Raw genomic sequence first — 26,608 nt, forward strand, 5'->3', positions numbered from 1 at the left:
AACATACATACATTACAGTTCTTTTCTAATGTACCTCATGATCCACCTTGATCCATTATAACATCAATAGTGTACTGCAGGGGGATATCAATTTCATAACCCGCTTTCATGTCTGATATTTAGAGCAGACGATTAACAAAAGCAACACATTATGTGTTGATTCTTAATATGTAGTCCAGTGTGAGCCTCTCCTACTATGGGTATTAAGAGTGTTTGGGTAAACCAGTGTTTTCACAATGTTTGAATGGAAACCACCCAGGAGGCTTCATCATTCTGCAGTATTGATTGTGTGTGTGTGTGTGTGTGTGTGTGTGTGTACCTGATAGCCACGTCAGCCTCCAACCCAGTGACGTTCATCTGCAGAGCTCGCTGGAAGGACCACAGTGTGTTCTCTGGTGCGAGCTGGAAACACAGTAAAGACAAACACACAGTCATTACGTTACTGACCTCCTACTGCTTAAGAAAAAAAAGACAATTTTAGATGAATGCAAAACAACATGTTATTGTTAAGCATCAAGCACTTTATGTTACAGAGTCAAAAATAAACATCTCTGTGTTGTCAGATGTATGTGAAAATAGACTCCATCTTCAGAACACAAAGGAATGCTGTCAAATGAAAAAAAGAGCAGGGTAGACTGCTTTTTAACTCCTATATCAAGGTTATGATCAATACCAAGTCAGCAGGTTAAACATCACTTACTAGAAAAGCATCCTCCTGTGAGACCCAGTGAGTGAGGCTAGTGACCACCAGGATAGGAATGATGCTGTAATCAATATAGAGTCATTCTGGGAAAATGAGTCCAGTCATGTGACTTTTTCGTTGTGGGAGTTTCTCACAGCCTCACTGAGCCACTCCTAATTTTAGATTCCACTGTGAGGATCGATCGCTTTATATAAATACCACAAAAAGGAGGGTGTGGTTTTGGAGCGTGTGAGTAACTGTTATGAATAACCAGGAATCCACCTTCCTTTTCCTTCCAAGCGTTGTATAATACTGAGTTCATAAATCCTTCTTCAGGTAACGCTTTGAGGCAATAACATTTATCCAAGCACATAAATCAAATATGAAAAGCAGAAATATGCTTTGGTGTGCATAAATCATATCTTCGTGTGGCCTTTGGATGCATACTCTGCCAACACGCTACAACAGGCATTTTAACACTGTAGTGGAGTCTAAAATCTTATCTATTAGAGAGATGGTGTAACTAAAAACAGCTAAAACAGTGAATCTGATCATAAACAATCTCAAATCAATTCTCTTTTACATCAAGCTACCAAGTCTTTCTCAGGCAGACCTCCACAAAATCCAGCAGAAAATACATCACTGCCATACATCAGAGCTGAAGGCTGCAGGTTATATTTGTGGACTACTTTCAGTTGCACAACCACAAGGTCATTAATAGACTAGAATAGCTCTGGGATGTGCAGGAGAAGAAAAATGAATGATACACAAGGGGAAAAATATCTATAAGGCCAGCACAGTTTCTCCTCTCCAAATCAGAATCCAGTGGTCCTCGATATTCTGTGTTAAACGCTCCATATCCGAAGTGTGTCATCAACAACGCTGAGGTTAGGGGTTTTACCGGCTGCAAAGCTAATATCAGGTAGTGTATGGAAATGTGAAAGCATATGTAATACAATTTGTATAAAGTGGCCCGTGAGCTTACTCACCATGGGGGCTCCCTGGTGGCCAATGACATCAGGGCGTTGTTTGAGGGAGGTGGGGTCCATGATGCAGGGGGACGTGATGTACAGGGGCACCACGTAGAGTCCCAGTAACACACTGAGATACAGCAGCACGACCAGCACCTGGAACACTGGGATAAGACAGATGATAATTCATTTTCGGCTGTTATCCGTACTGTAATTACAGCAGTAGAAGGAATAGTTCCAAAATTTAGGGAAAGGTGCCTATTCGCGTTCTTCACTATCAGGTCTATGCAGTAAGAATGAGGCCAGCAGCCAGTTTGCTTAGCTTAGCATAAAGACTGAAAACAGGGAAACAGTTAGCCTAGCTCTGCCCAAAGACAGATGAACAGAGCATCTATAGCTCACTAATAAGTTATACAGTATCTTGTTTTATTCAGTTATAATCACATTTAAAGGAATAAAAACAATGAAAGAAGAAGGGTTCATCAGTTCATTTAGTATATCATGGTATGCATTAATGAGAAATTGGTGATTTGAAATATTTATTTGTACCCAAGAGAGTATTTTTGAGTAATCTAGGACTTTTGAGTAAACTAGGTTTAGTTTTCGAAGAGATGTGTGATGTAAGTAGTTACTGTAAATGTGGGTTATGTTCAGAACTGTATATGCTACACACAGTCACCAACAACATTGACATCAGAGGCCAAGGGGATACATTCTCTCATGCATCCACCTCAGTGTAAGTGAGCAATGAGCAGCGTGTGCGTTTGTAGGTGGACACACACACAAACACACACACAAACACACACAAACACACACAAACACACACAAACACACACACACACACACACACACACACACACACACACACACACACACACACACACACACACACACACACACACACACAGGGGAATGTATTTGTTTCAAGGTCAGCTCCAGGGCAGGGTTAGAAAACAACTCTTGTTACACACAGGAGACTCACAGCCTTCACCCAGACACCCTCACATCCTCTTTGGTATTCAGACTCTGCTGTGCATTACAGCAGAGATGTTAAAGTGGGAGAAATCTGGCCAAGACCTTTCCACCTCATCATATCTCTCCAAAAGCACAACCTGAAATGTAGCAGAGGACCAAACATCTCTTTTATTAGTTTTAAATGTCTTTCGCAGTGCAAAGGACAAACTGCCTGGTCCAATATAAGGACAGTCACAAAAAGGTAGTGATGTAACTCATTGAAAGTGAAATTCTTTGTATCTTCGAATGAATGAAGAGTGTTTCTTCTGAAGAAACTACATGTTTTACATGACCGACAGACTGAATTTACAATGATCACTATTGCTAAAACTGGCACATAAATGACACTGACTTTCTGTTCTATTCTACAGACACCAATAGCAGTGAGAGTTAGACTAAAGCTGCTAATCCCCAGAAAGAGTCCTCAGGGAGAACACAATCCAAGGTGTCCTGGCTGGAAAACATCACATGAGCCCGTAGGAATGTTCGTTATCTCTGACACCCTGGGTGGAGGTCCTGGCCTCTGTCTACATAGTGTTAATCATTCACCACTCTTCCTGTGCGTGTACGCGTGTGTGGCAGATGGTTACGGCAGGTAAGAGCAACTTGTATTCTGTGCTGAAGTAAACGTACTTGTTTTTTCTGAGCGGGCGACTTGTCCAGCCACAATCCACGACAGTGCCGTGACCGCAGCAAGAGCCCCGATGTGCAGGAACGGACCTGTGGCCTGGGCAGAGGTGAGACAGAGTAGAGAGGATGAAGGTGGGACATGGAGAAGGAAAGAGGATATAGAGAAACGGTGACAAAGGGGAAATAAGGTAGGTGAAAGAGAAGCAGGGTTTAAGAGAGATGACAGTGAGCAAATGAGTAGAGAAGCAAAGACAAAGACAGAGAGGCATGGAATTACAGAAATTATCTCTGGTCAAGTCATTGGTTACACTATTCAGAGATAATAGCTATAATTTGTAGAGGCATTAAATTTTAATGGCATCAGTTTCAGTGGAATTGTGCATCCACTTCAATAATCTCACATGAGCTCAGAAATGATAAGATTCTCTCTTGGCAATCGTTTAACTGTTAATTGTTACTAGGATAAATACAGGCTGTTGTGCCACGACAGTATATGCAGTTTAAATTCTCACACTTCCTAAGAGGCACTGCTGAATGTGGAAATAGAAACATAACTCATTACATGCTTGTTAATTATCTACATACAGTGTTGCTTACAAGGATTGTTTCTGTAAGACAACAACAAACAGTTAAATATATACTTGCTTTTATTGATGCAGTGAGAGGCAGGGGTAGATGATGGTAGTGCAGCAATTGGCAGTTACATGTGGCATCTAGGCCTGTGCTAGCATTGTAGCAGCTAACAATAGCTAAAGCAGTGGTAGTATGTTAGTATCTTAGCAGTTAGTATTGGCATCTAGCAGTTAACATTAACAGTATAGGTGAATCTAGCTGTATTGTCTTCTGTTCCTCTTAGCAGGTAGCGGTTAGCATTTACCATTAGCATTAGCTAAATGGTGGCATCGGAACTGTATTGTCTTCTTCTGTTCTTCTTAGCGGTTAGCATTAGCATTAGCTAAATGGTAGCATCGGTACTGGCCACTACCTGGAGCATCTCCTAAACAGGCCTGGGTCAGTTGGATTGTGTAGGAGCAGTGTGAACTTGCACTAGGGGGGGTAACTCTGGGACGCCAGAGTTCACCGCCTAGCCTCCCGGAGGTGTAGTGGGACTAAGTAGGAGAAACACCGTTGAAGGGAGGTTTCCACCTGATGACCCCCAGAGATGTGTTAGGAATCACTGCTCTTTGGCAGGTATAGAGGCAGATTAGAGCTCCAAGGTTCTTCACTGAGAATGAATCCTCTTTTTGAGCACAAGTATCTTGTGTTTAAATTAACTGTAAACATAAACACGACGCAGCTGTTGCAGAGGGGACTGATTGATACACAGTATCAGTCACAGTATTTGAATATCAGAATGACACCAGGCTTGAACAAGTATTTAAGAACTTGATTAGACGGGTTTACAGCCTATTCATTTTATCCAGCACCCACAAACCAAAGGGAAATGCCTATGCTGTTATGGAAAATTAATAAGACTGCCTCCACCCTGTGTGTCACAGCACTCACACAGCAGTGATGTCAAGCCAACAAAAGGGTCTTTGGGGCTTTCCTGTATCTGTGTTCTGTTCCTGTCCACTGACCTGCAGGGAGATGGGGATGATGTCCCACTCTTGGCCCCATGTTTGATTGACAGATATCACCCCAACAATGGTGGTGAGTAGAGCAGCAGTTACTCCTATCTGTGTAGACAGAGAGGGAGAGAGGCAGAAAATCAGACAGGTTGTCACTTTGGATAAATACATCTACACACGCACAAAAACACACACCACTGAATAACCCCAAATAGCTCCCAGCTCTTTTCAACCCCAAACTGTGTTTGGTCCTTGTATTTGGTTAGCTGATAGCATTTTAGACCAGGTCATTTACTGGGTTCCACAACACTCCTGGGAAAACGTGATCCAAACTGGAAGTTCAGGACAAGTTCAGCTGATCAGCAATGAGAGAGCACACACACAGGCACCAAGCAGATAAGTATATAAACACACACATGTGTGCGCGCGCACACACACACACACACACACACACACACACACACACACACACACACACACACACACACACACACACACAGACTCAGAAAGAGAGAGACACAGAGACATATGTAAAACTCGCTCATCCCCTTCTACCTTCTAATTGTCACCACCCACACACTGAACACCCACACAGTCACTCAGTCTCACATTTGTGACATTACCTTATGGAGCCAGTGCAAATTCAACTGTTGCCCAAGTGCAATGTGGCAAAGTGCTAAAACCTGAAAACAGGGAAAAAAAAAAAAAAAACACAAGAGACACACGTAAAAGAGTACAACTTTGAAAAACAAGTCTGCGGGCTCACAGATCTAAACTCGCTCAGCATTGCCACGTATAATGGTTACGACGTCTGGCCACACATGGAAAAAATTTTAAAGCTACTAAATCACTACCAGGGCGTTGTGATGAACACAACATGCTGAACATCTCCACAGTGAATATGTGATGTAGGACTGACCATTAAAAATGCAATGTAGGTGAAGCCAGCAGCGGTGGTGGCCAGGATGGGGACAGTGCCATCACTCCACTCCCCGGAGCGGTTGTAGAGGAACCTGTGCGAACAAGACAGTGAATAACATTTCACATACTGAGAGACTCTTTATCATTACTAACTGGTGTGTTGACTTTGTGTATTTGTTCTTGAAAGCATTATTTACCATTTTTCTTATTTAAACCAAACAATGCCTTATATAAGTTGACTTACAATTATGTAAAGAATGATGTTACATTATATTGACAATGACAGCTAACAAAAGTTGTTATTTGCAGGCTCCCTTTCATAACAGATAGCAGGTGATTTGAGTTTATGGGTGTATAGTATTATCAGTTTACAATGGATCTGCAAGTCAGGTAAAAGGTGAGTTAAAAACAAGGACACAAATGAAACAAAGGCATTGTGAGTGACTCAGAAACTACTGTAGACTGCCTGCAAGTCAAAGACCTTCAAAAAACCAACAGACACGCATCAAGTACCCTGGAGCTTAATGTTTTATAGTTGCAATAAAGCAAACACAGATACAGCCAAAGACAGCAGCCTCAGTGACCACAGACATGGTTGTTGGGCTACAGGGAGAATTCAGACCAAACAGATTATGTGACTGTTATATTAATGGCTGGGTGGCAAATTATTGACAGCTGGTTTCTGTCTTTTGAGAAGCTTTAGTTTGGCAAACAGCACAGGCAACGACAAAGACAACAAGCCTGCGCGCATCACGTTTTCTTTTCTGCAAACAGATGCAGCCTGACAGTTACTCAAAAGCGTGAGGAGTGACGCTGTCTGTATGTATAGGTTTACTGCCGCAGAGCAAATAAGTGTGCGAGTGTGCGCATGTGTGTTTTGACATGACAGTACTAATTTCTTTCAAAGCCTTATCAGTGATCCCAGTGGCACAGAGCCCATGCAGCATCACTTAGTGCTGATGCTCCTGGCCCTTTGTGAATATGTTTATACTGCAGATGGACTGGGACACTCCCTGCTACTAAATCACTAGAATACGTAAGAGCAAGGATGTCATCTCTGTGATCATCTGTGTCATCCTTTAATAAAGCAGGAAGGAAAGCAGGAAATGTGCATACTTCCTCTTAAAAAGCCACCAAACTGACCTCCAGAGATTAATAAACACTAGTGTGATTGCTGCTAAAACTGGATTGGGGGTGCTGTTTTGGGAACTGACAGAGGGGGGTGAGGGCAAAGGGTGATGAGAAAAAGGGGGTACTGAAGGTGAAAGAGGGGAAAAAAATAAGTAATGGAGTAATGGAAGTACAGTAATGGAAGGAAGTAGACTATAAGAGGAAAACGTGACATTGGAAAGGTTAGTGAGAGCAGGTGGAGAGGGGGAGGGGAAAGCAGTTAGAGAAAGACCAGGGCATGTGACATTATGGGACACAGACAGCAGTAACCATTTTGTACTACAGTATATACAAGAACATGCCAAACATAGTAAAAAAAACAATTAAAAAAAAGAGAAGCTATTTAAGCCACAGCTTACAGGATGCTGAAACTTTTTCCATAAACACAAGATCTTCTGAATGGTCAATTATCAATCAGTTATATTTGGTAGTAATTTCACCTTGAGGACTGGAAGTGAAGCATCTATTTTGAATTTCAGCAGCAATTTGTGAATGAAGTCGTGGGAATACTCTTGCTTTTAGGAAAATCGTGTGTGTGGTTTTGCATTAAAACATGCAATTGAATACAGATGGATTCTGTTTATAGGTTGGCAATAAGTCTTACTTTTGGTAGCTTATAATGTTTTCAGTCCCATAAACTAGTGGCCACATAAAAGTGGCACATGGCTGAGTCATTTACTGAATCGGAAATGTTGGGCCATCTCTGTTACGTAATGGTGTAATCTGTGGAGAGCTGGGTGGTCTCTGTTCAGATTAGGGCAGACGAAGGATTAAACTGATGATTTAGGAAATCAACAAGCTGACAAGCATGGATAGAATTTATTTATGGCCAAAACAATATGGTGACAGGCGTCTGGCTCCAGTTTGACCTGACAGCACACACGGAGCACTCGGTTTAATTACGTACTCACCAGTTGAACTCGCTGTAGTCGTTATGTGCCTCCCACCAGAAGTAGAACCACACCAGCAGCAGACAGAAGGTAAAGAGGAGGATGAGGGACCACAGCAGCTCCCACTGTGCACGCAAACACAAACACACACAGATACAATTATTTCTGCTGATTGATTGACAACATGAAAAGCATAATCACTGCTCCACAGCATGACAATTAATGCAGAGCAGCTCTGAATGTTGACAAAACAAAGGATAAAATCTAATCAACTGAATTCTACTGTTGTGGACACAGAGCTGTCATGCCGTGGGATGCTTTTGTACAACATATCAGTGTGATAAACACAACTTTTCAAGATCTTCAGAGAGTTCTTTAGAAGTAAACTTTCCATAAACTTAATTACAGTATGTTGAGCACATGTTGTCAACCTGGCTGCTGAACTTTGCAGAGAGTATTCCCTTATACACTTTGCTCATTATAAAGCAATGACTTTTAATAACTTCACACGCAAGCTGACTAATTACTGTCACCCTCTGCCATGCACTTTTGTGCCATGGCAAATATTAAAGCAATATCTTCAGGCCACTCAGGAGCACACTTGCAGGCAGGATCTCCATCTTTCTCAATATACTTTAAAACAGACCTACGGTGTTGCTGTGAGTCAGACGAGAACCTTTTCATAAAGCACAGAAAATTGCTCAGAATCTAAAAATAAGAAAGAACTGAGCAGCAGAAGTGTTGGAGGACTTAAAATGTGCTGATAACCCATAGGTCACACACGCACATGCACACGCATACACTTGATAGAACTAAGTCTCCAGGTCTGACGCCAGTGAACACGCGAAGAGACAGGGTGTGATAAAACAATGCAAGCTTTGATCACGTTCTTCGATAAAAGAAGCAGTTAGAATTCGAGTCACTGAACAAGCCAATGTTATCTGGACAAACTGCACTTTTGTCAGAGCATCTGTTCTTTAGACCTCCTTCTGGGGGAAATAAAAAATCATATCACATCAAAAGGTCAACTGTAATTGTAGTTATTACAGATGTCAAGTGTCTACCATGTCCTTAGGAGAGCTAAGGATATATGCACTCATTTACGTAAATAGTAAAGGCTGTATTTACATTACATCAATGTGTTATTTAGTGCCAATATCATACATGATTATTTGATTAGTCAATCAGAATTTTGAATAATAAAGCAAAAAATGCCAAACATTCACTGGCTCCAGCTCCTAAAGTGTAGAGATGTGCTGCTTTATCTGGTCTAGGTCACTGGAAATTGCGTATCTTTGGGGTCTCGACTGACGATCGCTCAAAACAAACAATGGGAAGATGTCAGTTTGACCAACCCAGTTGTGGCCATTTCATTAATCGAGGAATACTAATGCTCATTCGTTACCTTTTAAATGCTCTTATAAAATCACATGCACATGTGCACTGTGTGTAGTGTCAAGATAAAGGCACTCAGTGAAGCAACCTAAGTATATCAGCTTGAATGCACCATTGTTATGTGCTCAGAGGATCAGATTATTATCTCCTTGACCAGCTGATGCGACACACAGGTAAGACAGTCTGCCTGACCTTCTGGTCTCGTTCCATGTTCATTTTTTCATCTAAAAGCTCTTCAAATGCTAAATATGGAAGTTTTGAATCAAGGTACAATCCCCTGCCTGAAATAATTTTAAACAGTGCATCATCTGAAGGTCATGTTTTGATCTCAAGCTTGTTTTTAGAGTTTTCCAGCATTTCAACATTCAGACCTGGGGTCAGATGTAATGTGGATGGTACAAAGATATATTATTTAATTTATTTAATTTCTCAGCATAGTTTTTGGGCATAAGAGAGATCAGTTGTACAAAAAAGGGAAGCAAACCCAGGGGAAAATGCTGATTCAATCCCCTCTCATATTTGGACATGGCTTCTGAAGCACATTTCAGAAGTGCTAGAAAAACATTATGTAAGAAGGTCCTCTTTCATCAAATAATATGGGCACCAAATAATTTTGCCTGCCTTTCCAAGAAGGAAATGACCCTAAAAACCATGAAAGCTGTATTTCTGGATAAATCATTCTTGCAATTATTTTCTAAAGGATAAATACTGTTTGACTCTTCAGGTGATTTTATGATTAAGCTTCTTTTAGCTACAGTGAGATATGTCTTCTGATAAAGAGCACAGCAAAGCACTTGGAGAGATAAAAAGCTCTCTAGTGTCTGTGGAGGCAGCTCTGCTCATTGATGAGAAAGCGCCGACCCTGGTTCCCATGGTCCTTAATGACTACCTGGAAACACCTGGGAGATCCGACCTTGCTCCTGAGAGGCGACATTGTTCAACCCTTACCCTCTCATTCCCGCACCCCCACCTCCCCTGTGGATTATGATGGATGCGATCTGAGACGCCCCTGTGAGAGCAGAGACGGTGCGGTCAATGAGTTATGAACAGTGAGGTTTCTTTAATTAATCGAATAACCTAATAAATATGGATATAACTATAGTTATAGCTGTGCTGTGTCCATCTTTTCTGCTCTACTGTCCATTTCTTAGGATTACTTTTGTACACATAACAAAAACTGCATCCAATTGACACATGCAACGATCGCCTTTCTCCATGTCCTTTTACACAAAGTAGAGCAAATAATGTTTTTCTGTGACAAAATATGTGCATAGAAGAAAAACTTGCATTTCTCACTTAAGCACCTTGTTAGGCCTGCAGTTCACCTCCTGTTTGCCAGCTCACTCAGCAGCAGTGCTTGGCAACACCGACATGACTTGCCCTGGTGACATCACATTACTATTCTGCACAGCTGGCATTTTATTTGGGCACAACACCCCATGGCAAGGACTGACAGTGCGGCAACAGAAATCTATCAGACCACCGCAATCTCTGAGAAATGTCTGAAGAGCCGTGTATGCTAACAGTCATCTGTGCTTTGTTCTAGTAATTACTCTGACCTAGTGTAGTGCTGTTCCTTCATCCCTTGGAGACATCATGGAGGACAAAGGGGACAAGTTCTCCTTGGGAAGATTCAGGACTAAAGACTTAGCTCTAGTTCAAGCAATGTGGTGTGCTATAATCAAGCAGTAATTAAAAAAAATATTTGAATGGCTTCTCAAAACCATCAAGGAGCCTTTCTGTAGCTCCACTGAGAATCTAGTCTGGACAGCTGCAATGGTTAAGATTAAATATATATTTTTAAATGGTGAACACATGAGCTTCCTAACCCAGAAATACTTAAAAGGGATGGAAGACAGAATAAGCCATAACTCCACTGATAAAAACGGAGGGATCAAATGGATCAAGGAAAAACTCTTTGCAGCATTTGACACTCATATTAACCATATTAATACCTCAAGTTGCACTTTGCTCACTGAATGCATAAATGACACAATAAAATAGAAGAGAATAAATAGAATTAGGAAATATATATCTAAAAAGCCTTTACAGCCCATTAGGCACTAAAGAGTCAAACAGTGTTTTTATTTTGGGCTTGCACAAATGTTTTTCTTTGGCAAAATGAAAGAGCGTGACTGCTACAAAATGCTAAAAAAAAAGAAAAAAAAAAGAAAAAGAAAAAAAAGGTGTGAACACATCATTGCTGACTCACCACTGCGTCAGTGGTTTAACATCTGGGAAAAGCAGGTGTGGAGAGACAGAGAGTAGACAACTTTGGCCTTTGTTCAGAAACAGTTAAAGACTGAAGTGCCAGCAGCACAGAATGTTTAATAAATGAAAAAATGTGCACATAAAGTCACTTTATAGGTGCTGTCTGTTCAGAGGCACCACAGTGCAGGGCAACAGAGCAGCATTGCAATAACAGCCAACACCATTTTACTTTCCCGCGTCCCTCAGTGGCTTTCCTGTCTGGATATCTTAATTTATATTGACTTTTAATGGCTCACAGCAAATCCAGTACAGTAGGTTAAAAGAGAAGCAGCCAACAATATATTTATCAAATAGTATTACTGGATTTTTAAAATGCGTGCGCAGCAATAATCTTGTGAAGTTCAAATAATAATTCTGGGAAGCCTTTTTAATTATAGCACAGATTTTGTTTTGTTCAGCCGACCCCATCAAGCGATACTCACATAGCGTAATCGAAGCTGTAAAGTAGTATCTTGTCTTTGTCCAAATGTGCAAGATAAGCCTTAAACAGCCCAGCATCAAGTCTTCTAGTCTGAAGTTGTTTCTTAGATCATTTAACTCATTAGTTTTAGTAAATACTTTACTAAACTGAAAACAGGCGAGTGCTGGTTTAAATTTTGCGGCCTTGATGGTTTGTGGTGAGCGTAGTAAATATCCCTCTTAGTGTATGGTGAAAGTCATTTGGGGTGCCACGTGGGTGGAGTTTACCATACCTACTTACTGTATTTAGAGCAGATTATATACTTTTGTGTAGACTTCCTGGTGCTTCCTATGTGGTCCTTTGTGACATTCAGTAGCATTAAGCCATTTATTTTATAATGTTTAGAGCTTTATCTGATATTCATTTAACAGACTCTTCCGTGTAAGGGCAACTGCTAATGATAATGCCAACATGACTGAATGATTTGAGCACTCTTTTATCTCCAAGAATGTTTCAATATGTCAAACAATATGTAGTGTCTTATCTACAGGATGCTCATTAGTCATGCTCTGCAGCTACCACACAGTGCATACATACATACATACATGCATGGGTGATAACATATTTGCTTACCTATTCAGATACACAAAGACAACATAGATGCATGCTTTCTCATTATTTAAACAATGAATAAGGCTATACTATCTACTTTGCAAATCAGCCTTGGGCCATATGGAACCAGCATGCAATGTTCTTGAAAAGTCACAGATGAAAACCAGTTGTTCTGCAGATTCACAAGTCAAGTTGTGTGTTGCTGTGCAACTATGTGTAAATTTATTCAAGCTGTGAAACCTGCAAATGCAGCTTAACTCTGACTCATTTAACAGCAGTTCACAGGGAAAGAACACAGCCCACAGCATGCATGCATATATATATATATATATATATATATATATATATATATATATATATATATATATATATATATATATATATATATATATATATATATATATATATATATATATATATATATATATATATATATATATGTTTATTTATAAAGCCCTAAAAGGGGTGGCCCCCTCCAACAACGTAATGTTGCAGACGATGTTTGCATGTTGATGTTTATATCAGTGTTCGCTGTATTTGTGATTTTTACTGGTCTGTACAGCACTTTGGAGTTAGAAATCTATAGCTATAAACACACAGGCAACCGTGTGGTTTACTCTTGTAATAATAATTGCACACATTTCTACCAGAGCACTCTTTTTGTAGAACTACAGTATGAGCTGACATGAGAAAAAATATTTAAGCATGTTTGTGTTTGCTGGATACTTCATGTGTGAGTACTTCATGAAGAAGCTGTCTCTGTATCATGTACAGTCCGTCACCAACTGAAAGCAAGGCAATCACAAGAAAACCCTCTGAGCTATTTTTTGTGCTCACCTGATTATCTGCTTCTGGTGGTGGTAATTCTGGGAATATCTGCTAATATTATTAATATTGGCAATCTAAGCGTTTAGAGAACATATAAGTCAGACCAATGGATAATTATCTAGTTTGAATTTTCAGCTATTTACTCCATGAAAAAAGCTTGTGTATATATTTGACGAACAGTATGTTCTGACATGGAACATTAGGGTTTCCTGTACAAAAAATGACACTCAACATCCACATATTCTCACACTAAAATACTGTACATGTTTGGTAAAGATCTTTTCTGGCCTGGTCATTGCAGTGGAGACTATGCTACCATATAGAGAACACACAATTAAATGATGCATTTAATTAGGTGGCAGTTTGACTCAGTATGCTGCCATCTAACATGCCAACACTGTGAGGGAAAATATGGTGTGGGATGGACCTGAATCGACTTGATGTCAAAGATAAATACAGACAGATACAAACAAACACAGGCATGGTGGTGTGTGTGAAGAAACTTCAGAATGCTTGCAAATGTCGGCGAGTCATTTTTTAGCTCACATACAGGAGAAAAAAAGCAAAGCTGCTTTAGCCGTTAATGTTTTGCTGACGGTGCTTCTTCCCAGTGAGGCGCAGGCACAGCCTCACATGCCTCCCTCTTTGCTTCTGTCTTCACTGGATTTAACACTTCAGTCCCTTGTCACATTCCTGAGCATATCCAGATAAGTCCCTGGCATTTCACACACTGCTGTGTGCACTGCTTCATAATGCTATACCACCAGAGCACACAATGTAAAGTTGTATGCAAACATAGAATGGTGGTCATGGAAAGTGCTAAAAATTAGTGAATAGAGGAACAACACTGGTAATGTATTTTATGGGCAAAAGCTAATCATTTTATAATATTCAATGTGTAGCTCATATATATAATTTTTGAACACAAAATCATGCTAGTCTTCTAGCCAAGAGTGGTATAAGTCAGAAGCCAACATGGCAAACCCTACACAATTAATGTCATCACATACAATGGACAATAAAAATAAGAAACTGTGGCTTTACACAGAGAGTAACATTGTATAGCAACTTACTTCTTTCAGATGAAAGTATCAAGTTAACTAGGAATAGATAAATTCCATTTTACAAGTAACTTGCCCAAAACTGACCAAAACCTAATAATTATTATACCATAATAGTAAGCCTACAGTCAGACAGCTCGAGGAAAAAATGGGTGGACAAGAATGAAAAACGTGCTTGAAAATGTTGATGTCATTTTAAAATGAGAACTGGTCACTGGTCCAAAAACTGAAATCATACAAAAAAGAAATTCAGAGCATGCAAGAAAGAGGGAACATTTTTACAGCAATTATTTGAACTGGTTTAAATTATGCTCATATAATCTCCTATTCTCTTGCCATTTATCTGTTAGTCTACAAAGCAGGTGGAGTCATTATTATTCCTGCAACCAAGTAAGTACTATTTCTAGGCAACTGTGTTGTCTTATTTGTCCAATTTTTCACAGGCCAGGGCTAATAAAGACCACAAGATCACTGATAAATGAAGGCAGAGCAGCTTTGTCTCTATTTTTGAAGGCTTTGTGTGACTGAATGATAAAGACTGGCTAAATGGAAATACTTTCAATTATTACTGAGAGGCCAGATCGGCTTGCACTTCATGACGTGGGCTGTCTTCCTACAAAGAACCTTGAACACAGAGAGAAGCAGCTTCACTGAGACAGCCAGTCAACCTGAACGCCTCATTACAGTGAACAAAGATGAAAAAAGGAGACAAATGGCATGATCCACTTGTGGATTATGAATGAGTCTACAGTTGTTTCAACACAAGATTCTCAGTTCTCATGCTTCTGTGATTCCCTCAGGTCCAGTTACATGAAGCTGATACCTGTCCTTGATTGGTCACAGTTTGTTTACTGGGATCGTTAAAGATGCAGACTTATGTAACGTCACCTTGACCTATGCTAGGAAACTTTCTCAGTGGAATGACAGTGCTCTGCTCCTAGTAGACAATCAAATAAATAGACATATAAATAGCAAATGACACAGCTCTGTCCCTCTATTGTTCTTTATCACTGACACGCACATAGACAAAGCTGCAATTGTTGTTACAATTACTGTAGGACACATCATTTTGGCTCAATCTGTTTTCAGTTTTCTCCATTCATCATGCAAACTAATTAAAAGAATGTTGATGGCAAAATAGCCACTTCCTGACTGAAACTGACTGCAGCCTGCAGAGTGCATGTCCCTGACTGCGTGCTTCTTACGCTGGGGTCAAGACAAGTGCTGTCAACCATCACACGGTCCAAACAAAGGATGGGCACCGTGAACAAAAAATGCTGACTCTGCTATCCTATCAGTTGGCCTGAAAGACAACCACTTGCAACAGGAAACAGAGCTACGCAGTGTCCAGTTTCCTGCAAACAGGAGGGAAAAATCAATCCCTCTTGATTTAGATCTGCTTTTTATATGATCCATGAGGTATCAAATATAGCCACCCATCATTCCGTGTTATTTGTGTCTGTTTACACACCTAATGTAGCTTTAATGTAGGCCATATATTTTCTTTGGTGCAACTGTGTGTGTGCTGGGTGACATCAGTCTATTGTCTGTGTGCTAGGTTTCTGCTTGTCTACAGTATGGTATGCGGGCATAAATAAATTATCCATCCAAGTGCATGTGAGTGCACACATGGGTATGTGCTCTGTGTTTGTTGCAGCAACACAACCTGAATGCCCTTCCTAAATATGGAGTAGAGGAAATAAAGGGAAAGGTCAGGATGAATTGCTGATCTTGTGTAGGATGTAATACTTATCCTGGCATGTGCCTAGAACAAGAAAATAAACAAAGCACTGCACTATTCTTTGGCTTGGAGTTGAGTGTGACTGTTCTGGTTGCACACTTCACACTTTTTCTAAAAATGTTATTAAGAAAGCTTAGCAACAAATGTGTTAGAAATGTATCCATTTGCACGGATAGATTTAAATGCTTAAAAATGATTTAGATGCCAAACATACAACTCATATTACCAATATATCAAAGACTTCCCAGAATATTAGAAATGTGACTCCTGTACAGAATAATGCAGCTTATCCTACACTGAACAACTGACAGTCCTGTGGCTCTGTACTAAACCCAGTCGCATGCACAAAAAAAAAAACAACAAAAAAACAAAAAACACTTGATGGTTAATCATTACACAGCCTGATTTAAACTCATTAAAATGTGCAGAATGTAGGAGATGACAGGCAGCTGGAAACAGTACAGTACTGTTATGTCAAATGAACCTTTGTGTGGAAAGCTCAAGGTTACTGGATGGAGGATAAGCCAGCAAGGACATATTTGGTCAAAGATAATTGTGCTTTGTAAATCAATGTTGAGAGAAAACATCTAGAGACCAACAGTTCACTGCTGTGGATGCCAGACACACATGGTCCTATGGGTTTTATATGGCTTTTCCTAACTAGTACCTTCAGTAACAGAGTAGTTTGAAAAATTTCAAACTACTCTGCTACACAGCATCTTGGAATTCAGAGCTGTGAAAAAAACCCATTAATGTTCTGTTGCAATAACAGCTTTTAAACTCAGTAGTCAAGAATCAAGAGGAGGAATGACATTTTTTTTAAAACACAAATTTTTGCAAAAAATGTAGGAGGGTAGGTGCAAGACATAGATAACAGACAAGAAAAACTGTAATCTCTTATTCAAATTAATTCATTTATGCTATTAAACAAGCTGATGATTGATATTCTACATCCATCTCTCTCTTGGGATAGCTGCACAGATATCATGGAAAATGACCTTGCCACCATAAATTGCACAGAGAATGTGATGCTCAAGTCTCTTTCACTGCCAACCTGATGTGAGCACATGTGCACATGAGAGTGTACAGCTTATAATTATCTTGATAATCCTTGACTACGTTTACATGCACAACATATTCTGGTTTTGAAAGAAAATATTCCTACTAAAGTGTTAATGTGGCTAATGAAAGCGAATATTCCATTAATATTTGCAAAGATATCCAAAGAGAATATGCAGTTTACATGACCCGTATCAAATTCTCAATATTGTCATGTTTGGAATAATAGTGGATATTAGTATGCATGTAAATGTAGTCAAGGACCATCAAGATAATTATAAGATGCACACTCATATGTTTTTTTTTCCACAGGGTAAAGGTTATTAATAATCTCCCAAATGTAAAACTTCCGTAAATCTGTCATCTGTGAAAGATTCAGACATCCAGAGTCATGCTGCAAGGTCAGTCAAATGTCATTCTAGAGCATTAACAGATTAGCTGCTGAAGGCACACAAGAGTTATGTGTATTATCTGGTGACCATCATCTACATGTACTGTGTCTTGCACTGCAACACAATATGCTACATTGCGTCAGATTATTTTCTTGTAAAATAGATAAATAAAAGCCATAATGCGTTTTTCTTCTGATTGGTGTAGTTCTTCCACAAAAAGGGTTTCCATCCCCACTCACCTTGGTGGTGTCATCATGGGAACGCTGATAGCGTTTCCAGCGGCAACCGTAGATCCCAGTGATACATGACAAACACAGCTGGCGCTCATAGACCTGGAGGGGTTGGTGTTTCACCATGCTCCTTCAGTCAGTCCTGCTTCCAGAGCTCTAACATCCCACAGACTACAAAGTATCCTGTGAAAACAAACAAAAAAAAAACATGAAATGTTGATGCTAACAACATGATTACAAAATGTTGAGCCCAAAAAGACCAAATTGAACAATCCAAGAAACAAAGAGTTACTGGAACACATGTCTAGCACTTGGATAGAAAACACAAAAGCACCCTGCTTTTGATACAAAAACCAGCCTCAAATTAAGACCTTGTATCCTAGCTCCCGTTTCCAATGACAACTGAGACTGCTAGGAGCTTTCATCAATATAATCGAGGAAAAAAAGAAAAAAGGAAAATTAAACTGAAAAGAGCTTGGCAACCGACCACCCATTGAACATCACATTAAATTACAGTGACAATATATATATCACACAATCACTACATATGTGGGCCAAAAGGCAGCATGTAGGCCCCATCTCTCCCTTTTATGTCAGGCCCGGAACAAAGGTCAGACAAAGAAAAGGACAACAGGCATAACAAGTGACATTTTAGCAAAGCCCATGTACTTACAATATAAAAATCAATCCATGGTGCTTTGTACAGTCAAACATGTGTACAGAGCTTTTCCAATCTACTCTCTACTACTATTCTGCATTTTCTAGAGCTCTCGAACAACCACAGGATCTTTGCATCATTTATTGCTTTATCGCACTTCTTATTCTGGAAAAGGTCAGCATCGGGGAGAAATCCAACCCTCTCAACATGGAGCACCACCGTACTATATTAAAAAACCCAGGACCACCTTTTTATGCCTGTCTAATGCTCTAGTTTTGACGACGGTAGGATGTTCCAGGCTGTGTTGGCTGAGAAAAATCTGAGTGATAACTCAGTCCTCCCATTAAGCTACTGCTGAATTAGCATTGAGACTGTGCAATCAGTTATAACAACAATAACGATGCTACAGCAGTGCTGACTGTTATCACAAGTTTACCTCACTCTCCGGGGGCATGATGAGGCCTGCTGTGCTGTTGCTGCAACTGCAAAACGCACATCTCAGTTCAATTTGGGGTAGAAAGTGAATCTTGGTGTTATGACAGAAAACTACATAATAAATGTGATCTCTCTCTGCTAATGAGAGCAAAATAGATGGGATTAAGTGTTATTGCAGAAGCACAGGATTTTAACTGGTGACATTTCTCTTTCTTTGCAGTTTGTGAAGCACAGCTAGCACATGCTTAAGTCACATCTGATGTTTCAAAGCATTTATGCATGATAACCACACTCTGCCTGCTGTAATCAGGCTGTCTCAGGCTCAGGGCAGATGCTCATTAGCATCTGCAGCAGTGGCCATGTTTCCTGTTATTAGTAAAACTGCTCTGAGGAGGGTGGGTCTGACCAAAGGGTATAATGGAACTGGCCCACCCTTGACAGGCAATGTGGAGGGCTGCACTATGTCTCTGAACCCTTCCACTGAAAAATCAAGTTTTTAACCTTGTTATCATGTCCATATGGTGTTTTTTTTTCCCTTCTTCAATATACAACAAGACATAGAAGCAAAATAAGCAGTCTCCATGGCGGAGCAGTTCCTCCTTGGAACTGCAGTGTACTAACGAAAGTCTCAGAAACATGGATTCAGACGGCCAAGGTTTTACACATAACATATCGGGAAAGAATCCCATCAACTTGTGGGGTGGTGCTACGGTGGAATGAGGGGCATCAGAGGAGAAACCAGGAATAGCGATGTATTGGTATTCTGCAAGGTAGGGTTTACTATTTTCAAAACAATGGCACAGACATGTTCTGTTTTCATTTGTAAAGTTGCAAAAGGAGAAATGGTAAGCCTTCATGTATTACCAAAGGATGTGGAAATTTAATTTTGGGTAAAACCTTATTTCATAGTAGAGCTGCGCAAAGTGCACTGAGTCACTCAGACCGTCTTTCGCTCGCTGTCTCTCACAAACAACCAGGTACATTAAGGGCTGCCAAAGTATTGGCAAGCCACTTAAGCATTTTTTTATTTTTACTTTCTTATCCATCCTTCCTCCACAATTACATTACTATTCTATGGGAAACACTGTGCATGGCTGAATTGTAGCCAAAGAAGCAGCATTGGTAGCAAGCCTGAAAACTGAAGAGGGGAAGCACAAATGCACAGAAATCAAGCTCAAAAATCAAATGAGTCACTGCACTATATCAGATTATCAGGAATAATAATATGTTATAGGAATAACACCAGAATTGTAGAATTAAATACTGCATTTTAAGTTGCAAAACCATACTATTTGGACCACCATATCAAATCACCAATCAAACATTTAAAGCACAGTATATAGTATGTAAACATACTGTATACACTGAGTTGTAGATATGAGAATCGAATCCCTGTCACTGGCATTGACTGATACGGGACAAACACTGTTTAAAAAAACAAAACAAAAAACAAAACAAAAAAAACAAGGCATGGATGAATGCAGAAAATCACTTCTCCTTCTACCACTGGCTAAATACACTACGAGCCAGTGTGTTCACAATAATCACCTTATCTGCACTACTGTATTATTGCCCAACATCAAGCTGTCATGCAGCCAGCCTTACTGAGTAGCTACATGGCAGTCTGAGGGATTTAGACATTAATCAGATCAGGAACTGCTTGACTACTGGCATAGCAATTATGCCTGTCTGATATTTCTTCTGAATAAATCATGTCTGTTGAATAGATGGACATCACAGGTTTCTGAGCACAGGACATTGGGTCTACTGAAGGGATAAAATTTGAAAAAAAAAAAAAAAAAGCTACACTAGCAGCAGGGCTCTAGGGATGGTCGTTCTTTCTGAGGATCAAGCAGTTAAAAAAAAAACTTCTCATCTAGCACCAACAACAGGTGAAAGTTACCACTGTTAAGACATGTTTGTTCATGACATGAAATTTGTTGTGGATACTGAAAGGACACAGAAGATGTATTGTATTCTTATTTACTTTTTGCCATTTCACAAGTACGCAAGTTTCCTCCTCCTTCCTGTTACAGACTTAGTTATGTATCCATTTGTCTTGCAGTGTACTGTACATGTTAAAAAATAAGCTCATCATAGGATAAAAACTTTTGATTTAGGTAAAAACTTTGCTCTTGTGCCACTCCAGGTCAAACTTTTTTGCCCAATTACGCCCAAAACTTTTGAAAGAATGTGCAAATAGCTTCCATTCCAAACAAACATGAAATTGGATTATTCATTATTGATATTGGCAGGCCTGAACTTCAATGATGGTTGAGTATGATGAGCAACATAACGAGCAAAAGACAAATATGGATATGTGTCTGGGCATGCCGACCAAGCCTTCAAAACTGAAAAACAATCGTGCAACTGACACAGTAAAGCCCTAATGGTGTGTTCATCACGGCAACATAACAACTACTTTCTATATCCTCATGTTGTTACTTGTTGACAAATTATAATGTTCTAACATGTATCCACAGCACTGTCTCCATGTTGTTACAGTGAAGTGGTTCATGCGGTTTATGTTACAACGTGTTTACCTCCACAAGCTTCCATTCATGCCACTGTTGCAGTCACGCGTGTCCTCAATGTCAAGAATATCACACACAACATCACTGCTACTTCAACTGAGCTGAACATCAAACAGCCCTTTAATTCCAACTATTTGATGTGGAATATTATCATAATTAGGCGGTACAGCAGTGAGGGCATAGATTTTGTCACCAAGAAATGGGAGTCTCATCCATTATTTACTTCGTAGTTAATATGTCCCAACCCCCCTACAGGCTGTATAAAGACAGAAGGAAAAGTGCTACAATTAATCTCTTTATCAGCCGGATGTTCTTCTAGAAACTCATCAGCTAAATATGACCCAGTGGAGACGATTAAATCTTGAATACACTGCAATGAATTGGCAAAGCCAAGATAAATGCAGCGTGAGTAGTAACCTGCAATTGAATCTCAGAAAGAAAATTATATTCATCCAAAACTCTGCAGTTACACTGTCATGCCAACATGTATGTGACATCTCAGGCCACAGTAGGTGCAGAGGTATGTCCACCACATGGGCTGCACTGTCACAGTGACTCACTGTCAGACACAACAACCGAGCCATAAAACATAGACATAGACTCAACAACTAAACCATAAAAGCCAGATCGATTGAACACACATTTCCCCACATACTTAGTTTCACATCAAAATTTCAAATACATATCTTAACTTTGCCAAGCCATTAAACACCATATCAAATACTGTCAGCAACATTGCCTCGCTGCGACTCAAACAGATTTAACAAGTGAGGAAAGATTGTCCCCCTCAGGAGAAGCAGTTTTCCTCATATCTATGCATCTGTCACAAGTTGTCTGAACTTGGGTGAATAAGAAGAGATGATATGAGGGGTGTAGATAAAACCACTGCATGGCTGTTGCCATCCCCTGTTCTGCTGCCTCATTTCCTCCAATCAAAAGGCACAGCGAGGGAAAACAGTCTGCAGAGGAGGAAATGCTTCAGCAGTTTCTCAGCAGAAAACAGTGTCTTCTCCTGACCAGGGAACTGAGGGGCAGGCCAAGCAGCAGAGAACTGTAGGCAAAGGCCACTGGTGAAATGGAAAAGTTCCTCCATCGACAAGATGAAGTTCCAGCATTGACAAGATGACAGTAATATGTGTTCAGTGTAATGTAATCGCATGCTACATAGACAGCTTGTAATGTTCAGTCACTGACTTTCTTGGTGGTTTTTATCAGATTTGACTTTACCCAAATTCATTCAACTGGTGATTTTATTTGGGGGGTGTATTGTTATATTGAACTGCATTACAGTGTAAGGTGTTCTTAATCACGTATCAGCATAGAGTTGAACCAACAGCTGTACTGGTGAGGTGACATTTTTAAGTTTCACAAAGGTGATGTGTATTGTAGACATTTCAGAAATCTCTATATGTTAACATATAGTTCATAAACTGTAGTTTCAATTCCGCCTCCTCCAAAATGACAGGAGTGTCTGATCAGTATTTCCCTGGAGTTCCCAAAAAGGGAAAAAGAAAATTACCCAATATATTCTAAATGTTCTGAAGCCCAATTATTATGTGGGTTCAAATTACACACATTCAACCCATTATCTTGTGCTGCAGAGCACATAGCAGAGAACAAAGTTCCAACAAAGAGGTAAACATGTGTGACAATAAACAGAATAGAAGAAGTAGAAGTTGCATATTACGAGGATATCTGGGAAGACACTGACGGCAGAAACAGCTTCTTCTTTTTCTTCTTCTTCTGGAGTGAAAACAGCTGATCACTAATGCGAGTTAAATGTTTACTACAACAGAAAAAAATCATAAAAAGGAGTTTCCATCTCAAATTAAGCACGTGAACTCTTTTCAAAAAAAGGAAAAACCACCTCAAGCACTTTTTGTGAAATTTAGGACTTTTTTTTTAAACTTGCCGTTTCCTTTAACCTTTTCTAATGCGATATTTCCAAATGTTGATGGAAACATGACCAAAGACTCAAAATAATATAGAGTAAATCTTTACATTCAATTAATTAAATGCAACACAAACATCTTCCTGCATTAAATTAAGGAATCTAGTTAGTTTACTGCAAATGGGCCTCCATTTAATCTTTCCCTGCTCCCTGCCATGTTCAAATGATCTGAATTGCTTATTGAGATGTGTAATGGATGCCAAGTACAGAAGCACCATGGAGACTTGGCTGAACCATGTGGCATCAGAAGATGCCTGCGAGACAGTTGATTAGTGACACATGGGTGATAAGGCCTATTATAACAAGAATGAACGAGTCTTTAAATGAGAGCTGCTGAAGCTGGCTCAGCAGTGACAATCGACTGTACTTGCTTTAGAGATTAAAGAGTCTTGGCAATATTTTAAAATATGTCACGAAAGATCCTTTCCCCCCGAAAATGGTACCCTTGGTACTAGTAGCTCATGCTACTCACCTCTTCTTCTGTTTAATATAAAAAAAAAACCTACTGTTGCTGCTTTCTGTAAAATCAACCCTACCATCAGACCTGCAGCACATTTGGTTCAGTCAAAATTGCATGTAGCAAACTGCATATCCATGTGACAAAATAAAGACGTTTTTAGTTTTAAATTGAACTTAAAATATAAATTATATGACAAGGTCATTCTGTTCCCTGTAATACACAACAGTTTTCACCTCAGCAAATGTTTGATTCAGATTTTCAGTTCATTAACCCTGAAAGGCTACAGACAAATAAGTGGAGATCAACGGCTATGCAAACAGAGGTGAGCACAGATAATAAAGATAGACACACACACTAATGCTGGCGGAGCCTCTCACTGCTTTCTTTAATTCCTCTTGCCATGTGACAAAGCCTGGTGAGTTTCCTGGGAAAACAAAACTCTGGAGACGTGTTCTAACTGGCCAGGCAAAGACGACATATTGTGTGTGTGTGTGTGTGTGTACTATACAAAAACTAAGGAAGGGAAACTAAGGTCACCAAATGATTATGTCAGGTATATTCATAAAGGAGGAGAAGGAAAAGATGAGGTCTGAGTTAGACTGCAGAATATACACCAAATGCCAGCAGGACTTACTTAGTTTGACCCTTTTAAACCCTCACTACTCCATAATGCAGACTACTTATTACATATGACATTTATTAATCTTATCTCTTTGTGCTGACAGTCTTGAATAACACCCTCTTTAATAGCCATGGAGTTGATGAGCAGAGGATTCAACCCTAAAACACCAACTAAGCTGCTTAATATCTAAAAGCATAAGTTCGTTATGGGATGTTTTGTCCGAAGAAACCTCAAATTTCCAAAGAATGATTATCATCATGATGTTTTAGGAGAGTAGTCGCTTGAAGATAAAGACGGTCAAAAAGGGGGTAGCACATTTCAAGAGTTGCTCAGTGTTGTATATGTTAAAATTGTTTTTATAGGTCGTCTACCATTCTTATTTTGTAATGAAAAGCACTTTTGTTACTATGTTTTTGAACAGTGCTATATAAATAATTTTTTTTTTACTTTCAATATTAATTAATAAGTAAGTTCGTGGGAATACAGAAACAAAACCATGCCTGTTTTGGCCCAGGCACTACCACACCCACCAGTGTTTGCCCATTTGCAAAACAAAACATTTTGCTCACGAGGTTGAAAAAAAAAAAAAAAAGCAGAATTCGCTCGACAATGTTTGTCTTTTACATTCTGCTGTGAAACATCTTGGACTAATTCTGTTTACTGCCATCTTCGTAATGTGAAGATCACATGACAAAGTAACACAATCAGCCAAGTACAGCAACAAAAACAGCAAAGGTGTGAAAACTATCGAAACCTTCCAGATTAGTTTGCAAGCTCAGGAAACGAGCATACAACATACTTCCTGATTTTAAGATATTGCGTGTAATACATTAAAAACATTTGCAATGTTTGCAAGCTTTTTCAATTAGTGCTGCAGTTGGTTTATGCCAGGGATCACCAACACGGTGCCCGCGGGCACCAGGTCGCTCCTAAAAACCACGAGTCGCCCATGAATCAACCCAATGAATCATTCCCATGACTCAGTGTGGTGGAAGGCAAAGGATCAGTGGCCACAGCCTATAGCCCACAACTCCTGCTCATCCAGAGTCTGACATTAAGTCCCACCACAAACCACTCTCAAATTGTCCGGTCAGTTATGCCAGTCAGTGACAGCCATCGCACACACAGGAGGATGGTGATTTATCACCTTCACCTTCCCCAAGCCTTTCACTCACAGGTCCACGGAATGAGACTGAAACTGAGGAGGGAAACATTAACTCGCAACCTGCTTCCTATTCCTCTATGCAAAGCCCCCCCCCCCCCCCCAATAATGTATCCACTCTGTCCAGGCATCTGGTGTTAGTGTTAAATGGGTACTTCATAGCCTTGGGAGACAAATGATTGATCTATTGTAGAATTAATCACAGTCATTGATTCCTCTTTTTTAGGGTCACTAAGGGTGACCAGACACCTACAAATAGGAGGGTGTTACAATTAGCGGACTGCTTACACAGAATATTGAAATATGAAGGGGGGAGTACTGATTAATTGGCTGCAGGTAAGCAAAAAACAAGTTAATAAGCACTGACAATGCAGAATCAAGTGCACTCTGGCTAACAAGCAGTTTGCACTGATGTTGGGAAAGGTAAACATCAGGAAAATTATTCTCAACAGACTTGACTCTTCGTTTTCGACACTGGATGCAAGAGGGGAAAAGAGGGGGGAAAGAGAAGGTGATTTCTAGACGTATTTTTGGATAGGCATTTCCACATTCGACTAAAAAATGGTTCGTTGGATTTAACTGGTTCAGAATGAATGAGCATATACATGTGATGATGACTTATTTATTTGCATAACTCGTTTTTATTGTATTTACTTTTATGCAGAACATTCAGAGTCAGTTTTGGCAGATAATCAGTGTTTAAAAACTGATGCAGCTGGAGCAGAAAGGTGATTTGCACATCCCCTGTCACGTCATCTGGGCGCAGCAGCTAACCTGACAGAGCAGGTGGCTTTAGTTGTAATGTAAAGCGCATCTTTTGACAGAGGACATGAGCTATGAGTCTGTGAATCTCTCTGCCTTTGCTATTTCATTGAGGTCAGGTTGCTGACCTTAAGAGCAGTCCACGACATATTCATAAGAATGAATACAGTTTTGTTTCCAAGCATA

General features: G+C 39.8%; 1 protein-coding gene across 2 annotated transcripts in view; it reads right to left on the reverse strand.

The window, feature by feature from the left end:
• The window catches only part of gdpd5b (glycerophosphodiester phosphodiesterase domain containing 5b), a 43,525-nt gene that overhangs the window by 9,160 nt on the left and 7,757 nt on the right, over nt 1-26,608 (reverse strand). For both annotated transcript variants that reach the window (XR_006006976.1, XM_041940189.1), the window contains exons 2-9: nt 17,848-18,021; nt 7,871-7,974; nt 5,788-5,881; nt 5,492-5,551; nt 4,878-4,976; nt 3,301-3,394; nt 1,672-1,817; nt 320-402 (exon numbers count right to left, since the gene is read on the reverse strand). Coding sequence is in view for 1 of the 2 variants with exons in the window: in XM_041940189.1 (XP_041796123.1) it covers nt 320-402; nt 1,672-1,817; nt 3,301-3,394; nt 4,878-4,976; nt 5,492-5,551; nt 5,788-5,881; nt 7,871-7,974; nt 17,848-17,964 (797 nt within the window). In the remaining variant the exon portion in view is untranslated. The remainder of the gene's footprint in view (nt 1-319; nt 403-1,671; nt 1,818-3,300; nt 3,395-4,877; nt 4,977-5,491; nt 5,552-5,787; nt 5,882-7,870; nt 7,975-17,847; nt 18,022-26,608) is intronic.

Source organism: Chelmon rostratus, chromosome 7, assembly GCF_017976325.1.
Source record: "Chelmon rostratus isolate fCheRos1 chromosome 7, fCheRos1.pri, whole genome shotgun sequence".
NCBI lineage: Eukaryota > Metazoa > Chordata > Actinopteri > Chaetodontiformes > Chaetodontidae > Chelmon > Chelmon rostratus.